Genomic DNA, 5,902 nt, shown 5'->3' with positions numbered 1-5,902 from the left:
CAATGTCACTGGTAAGTTGGTTCAGTAGAACTGAGTAGGACAACACAACTAAGTGAGTCTCTAACCCTAACCCTAACCCTCATCATTATATGACGTGCCTCAAGTGCCGCCCCTGGCACAGACAGGAAGCAGTCTGGAAAGTCGAGAAGATCCAACGGCAGCAGCAGGAGGAAGTGACAAAAAGGAGCAATCAAGTTGGACCCGAATCTAACCATCATGTGTTGTGCTTCCCCTGTGATCAATTCTGCGCAGGCCTGGCTCATCTTGAACAAGCCTAATCTCCCGGAGCTGTTCAGGCTTGTGGTAACAGCACAGATCTGCACTGATGACAAACACTCCTTTGCTATTACTACCCAATGCTGTAATCTTAGTTTAACACGCTTAACACAACACAAGTTATAGCTGAGTTGCAGCTCATACACCAAAGTATCGGACAAAATAATATTTTGGTGTGATGATGGCACAAAAAGAAAAGTCGGAGGTTCACCAAAGTGAGAAATTCCTCCCGATGAGGACGTGAATGTCTGTCCTAAATTTCATAGCAGTCCATCTAACATTTCATTCAAAACCACAAATGTTAACCACATGGTGGCGCCAAAGGAACAGGAAGGGACAGACCAAAATCAGTGGCATTCATTTTCTGGGCACCTTGGATTCTGTACAGATCTTCATCTGGATCATTATAATAGTTGTTGAGATATCTCAGTCTGGACATAGAGCCACGCTGCTAGTGTGGCTAATACTGTCCATCATTTTTTAATAAACTACAATAATAATGAATCTATAGAAATATAATTGACTTTGTTTAAGGAATTACTGCTACATCAACCCTTCTTGACCAAACTTTCTTTTTTTACAGAAAGAAATGCCAGCGTTATCGAGCATTGTGTTACTGCAGATTTTTTTCTTAGTTTTTTTTTTTTGACAGAAATTCTTTCTCCCTGTCAATCAGCTGTGGTTATTTTGTATTCTATTTCAGACAATCATCCACATTTTTATGTCTCTTACAGCAGCTGCTGATAAGCCCAAACCTCAGAGACCAACAGTGAGTCCACAACCAGAGAGTCCACAACCAGAGGCTTGGGGAAGGATCGGCCTCTACTGTGGACTGGGACTGACAGCAGCAGCTCTGCTGGTTGTGCCATACTCTAAACTCTTTGCCTTCAGTCTTTATTTTACTAAATCTACTGATAATACAGTAAACATCTATTCAGCAGCATAACAGTTCATTTGTTCAGAGAGCAGGCTTTTCTCTGTCACTGCATCCGTTCACCCTGTTGGTCTACGAGTCTGCTTTTCCCTGCATCCCCTGTTGACCTCTGACCTTTCCACCCCTCTCAGCAGGATGAGAGAGAGGGGACATCTGATTATGATGTTTTATTCGTATACAAAGTAAACAAATATATTATTTTTAACTCTTTTAAGTACTGTGTAACTTTGTTTGTTGTTTGTTGTTTTTAAACATAAAACTTTAATTATGATCATATTCATTACTGATTAAATTGCTATGGCAGCAGCTGTGTGTGTAGATGCAGCAGTCCGTTCCTTCCTCAAACTTTTGTTTTAATCTGGTATTTTTGGCTTTGTTGCTGAATGATGATGATTTTTTTAATTGTATTTTTGTATTTTTTCCGAAAAAGGAAGCTTAGGGTTTGGAAATAAAGAGCTACAGAGCTATTTCCTGGTTGCTGGTTTTTCATTTTAATTTTGGTTAAATTACTTAGTGAATGTGGTTTGTCCTTGTTTGACATGAAAGTTTGGAATATTTTGTTTTACTGTGAAGTAAAAAGTTACTGTGAAGTTACTGTGTGAAGAACACAACAGGAACAGTCCCCCATATGTCCTCTGAACAGTGTCTTTTTTTGTGAGAATATACATGTGTTGTTTAGTCTGCATGGGTTTTTCCATCCTTACATGCACACCAGAGGGAGGCTCAACATGTCAATAAAAACCAAACACAAGCTTTTTGATAAAATGTCTGCAGAGCATTCGTACAGATACATGATTAAATAGCATAATGAAGGTCGACGCATCGGCATTTGAAATCTACTCCCAAAAGGTGACATTTGATTTAAAACTAACAAGTCTTTTTTTTTTTAATAAGTTTCTCAAATACTTGAGCTTCAACTGACTAATCGCCCCACGACCATTCGACCTGGAGGAGGAAACCAAAGAGTTTCCACTAACTCTTTGGAAAACACTGCTGTTCTATGAAACAACGGAGGAAGTTGTTTTGACACCTCTTTCTTCATTCTCACCTACCTTTGGTTTCCTCAGAGAGCTTCCCCGATTCTATATAACTACATATTTCTATTATTAGAAATCACACTGTGAAGTCATAATGGCAACATGCAGACAAAAATACTGCAGTGCTGATATAGAAACTCATTATAGAGCCAATGTTGGTAGAAAAAGGCCTGAGAGCTCAGTTAGCTGTGAGAGGAAGGTTTTATTTCTGTATTTCTATAGTTTAATGAGGAAATACAGCCAGTAAACACTATAGGCCTGAACACTTGTAAACCATTTCCAAAAGCAAACAAGGGTGCTGAAAATTGTCTGGTCCAGAATAGAGTACAGTCGGCTGACATACGGCTCTGTCATGGGCCACATGTGGCTACCAGATCTGGACCATAATTCATTGCTGTATTTGGGCTGAATGTATGGACAGAGATAGTCACAGCACACATGATGTAAACACACTGCATTCATTCATGAATGTGCTTTATTTGGGAACTATTCGTGCCATAAACAGTGCCACTTAAAATGTGGCAATCATTAATCCAATTGAACTCTTAAAGCCAATAACATTTAAGAAAGTCTTCTTCTCAATAAATTAATACTTTTTCACAAAAATGTAAAGCACTTCATATGACGGGCAAATAAATTAGTAACAAAGTAACAAAGCATACAAAACTGAGAGCCTGATACATCCTAAAAACAACTGAAATGAACAGACACCATAAACACAGCAATAGCAAGAACAGCGTGACATAACAGGTAGGTTTTAACATCTGAATAATCAAATACATGCCATAACTATGATGAAGATGCCCAGCACAACATCAGAAAAGACAAAACATTGAACAATAATGGTTAATCAAAGTAAAAGACCAGCTTTTGTTGGAACATTTCTAAATGAAAACAGCCTATAACAACAATAAAACAACAATAATATTAAAGTATAAATCTACTGGTTACTCTTTTAGAAAGAGATAGGTGCCCTGCACAAAGGCACTTTGCCAGTCGCTGTTAAGAAAGTAGAGAACACTTTTTAATGTAAAAATAAATTAGCTCCCACTTAAATTTGCAAAGAAAACTCAAAATGCAGATGCATTCCCCAAAACTGAAAAATGAATGTGAAAATGTGTGTGGTAGTGGCAGCTGGTTTGGGGTCAGCCACTGGAAAGAACCCATTTTGGTTCTTTCACACGACCTATATGCAAACATCATTCAAAACATTTTAAAAAGCTCTCATCCAGAGTGTCCTTTTCCATATCGAAACAAAACTTGTTCAGGAAGGGGGAAAAAATCCAGCATATGATGTTGCCGTGTCCACGAGCTGCAGGCGAGCTGCAGATGAAGAAAAAGAGAGCAGATGGCTTTAGATTCTGTTGCTACACAACGTCAGCTTAAATAACCACTGGCAGGTCAACGTACATTTAAACTGCCTCATGATATAAATAACGTGGTGTGTATTTAGGTTGCAACCGCCCCAAAGTATTCAAATGACTTCCCCTGTAATGCAGAGTAATAAAAATAGAGATGAAATGCTGCTTTGCATCAAAGAAATAAGCCACATGTAAAGCAATTTGGAGATAAAAGTCCAACTAGTTTGAAGTTGTCCAAAGTCTCCACTTCCTCCCACTCTACCAAAATGAAGCCAAAATATCCCGGCTACAGCTGCTACCATCTTCTGCCGGTGATGCCATTTCGAGTCTGTGCAGCTGGGCTGGCTCAGCGGTATTCAAGTCCCGCTGTGAAAACCCCCTTTTTATTGCATCAAATAACAAAGTAAACACTTGATCTTACTTTATTTGACGTGTATTTGAGTTTTTTTAGGTCAGGGCTAACTGGGGGTCAATCAAGATGTTTTGGCTTCACTTTTGGGGAGCAGTCCCTTTTTAATATACAGTCAATAAAGTGCTTCAGTGCAAAATGGCATAAAAAAGTTCATTAAACGGAAATTAAGATGCCTTCAAACTAAATACTATCATCGTTCACTTTCATGACATGAAATCAACATTTGTTCAAACATTGGAACTCTCCAGATGTCACATGGTCAATGGTTAGGGTTCTAAACGGAGCAACTTACAGGATTTCCTGCTGGTAGTTTGTTTCATTCCACACATATATCCTCTCTTCTGCAGACTCACTGTCTCCACCTGTGGCTGGAGGGGGGTCGCTGGTCTTGAAGCCCTGCGAACTAGTGTAGTCAACGAATCCAGATGCGGCGGGTAGTTCTCTCATCTTTGTAAGCAACGTCTAGCGTTGTGCCCTTGAGCAAGGCACCTAAACTTATAGTGGTTTTTATGAGCTTGGAGGGACAATTCAAAGAAAATTAATTAGTTAGTCGACTGTCTCCCAAAATAGAAGTTTTCCTTTTGTTTCTTTTACTTTCCAGCTTTGAATTAAAGTCTCTGACGTACTTCTTGTTTTTGACTTTTCTGTATCAAATATACCACGACTCCACCGACCATCAGGACCACTGCCATGATGCAGACAACCACCAATGGGACCAGTCTGCTCCGCCTGGACCAACCACCTGATGGGAACAATGAAAACAGAGATGATGAGAGCTACTGAAATAAACACACAACATGAATGTCACTGACATTGAGATTAAAGTTAGAATCCTTAAGATTTCAGTCCTGTTAACAAACACATTATGTTTCCTCTAGTGTTGTAACTAAACGTAGTTGAGCCTTACGGCTGTTTGTGGCGCAGCAGGATTCAGTGTTTAAAGGCTATTATTTGTAACATGTAACCAATCAGACTTTGAGTTTAGTGATGCATCCTTAACTGTTACTCCTTCACAATAAAAGCCACCTTGTGTTTTACTAGTTGAACACTTGCAGTGTGAAGCTGCTGATAATGATGAAAAGCTGGAATGAATAATTATTCTCACCTTTAACATCCGTTGGATCGGGAGTTGTGAGAATTGTGGGTTGTAGTGGCGTCTCTGTTGTCCCGGTTTTACCATAATCTGGCTCTGGAAGAATACACAATTGATTCATAATGATTTATAATACAGACAATAGAAGTTTGCATAAGGAACACAAGTTGCTGACAAACACTGATCTTTAATGTATATTATTTTCTAACAAAATATTGATATCATAAAAATTGATTTTCTCAATCCAAACGGATGAACTCACCAACAACAAGATGAACAATTGAAAACTTTACTGGGCTCTTTAACTTGGGGATGAAACATCTGTATCTCCCTTTGTCTTCAAGAGTCACGTTCATGATCTTGAGCGATATGTTTCCTTGTCTCAAGCCGTCTGTGAACAGCTTTGTCCTCCTGACGTACGTAGAGAGCTTCATGTCCGTGTCCTCGCGGGTGTCCCTGTACAGGTGCACATACTCCACCCGGCTCAGCCTGTCTTTGGGGTCAGGCTTAATGTCCGGCCTCGACCACTCCACCGTCAGTCCCGCCACATTGAGCTGAGGCACCACGTGACACGGCAGGATAACATCATCACCTGGAGCAGCAATGATTGGCTGACGGGAACCGACCACCTGAGACTGACCTGAAAAATGGAGGATACATTTAAGACCTGTTGGAAAGCGAGGGTCTGGAATCTGTTTTGCTGCATGTTTATGGTTGAACATCTCCAGTGTTCCACTATTAAGAAGTTTAGTGTTTCATTATAGCTACATTTTACATTTATAGGGGAGA

General features: G+C 39.7%; 1 protein-coding gene across 1 annotated transcript; it reads right to left on the bottom strand.

The window, feature by feature from the left end:
* Positions 1-4,432: 4,432 nt before the first annotated feature.
* LOC118338501 (myelin-oligodendrocyte glycoprotein-like) lies at positions 4,433-5,753 on the bottom strand (the record flags this gene model as incomplete). The annotated part of the gene is given in 4 exon segments (XM_035675814.1): positions 4,433-4,534; positions 4,647-4,762; positions 5,126-5,209; positions 5,376-5,753. Coding segments are annotated over 4 exon segments (680 nt in total), but the record flags the coding sequence as incomplete, so codon positions are not given.
* Positions 5,754-5,902: the final 149 nt, after the last annotated feature.

Source organism: Morone saxatilis, unplaced genomic scaffold (assembly GCF_004916995.1).
Source record: "Morone saxatilis isolate NCDOM2014 unplaced genomic scaffold, NCSU_SB_2.0 Contig4, whole genome shotgun sequence".
In the NCBI taxonomy this organism is placed as follows: Eukaryota; Metazoa; Chordata; class Actinopteri; family Moronidae; genus Morone; species Morone saxatilis.
Note: the sequence above shows the minus strand (reverse complement) of the source record. Positions and strands in the feature narration are given on the sequence as shown.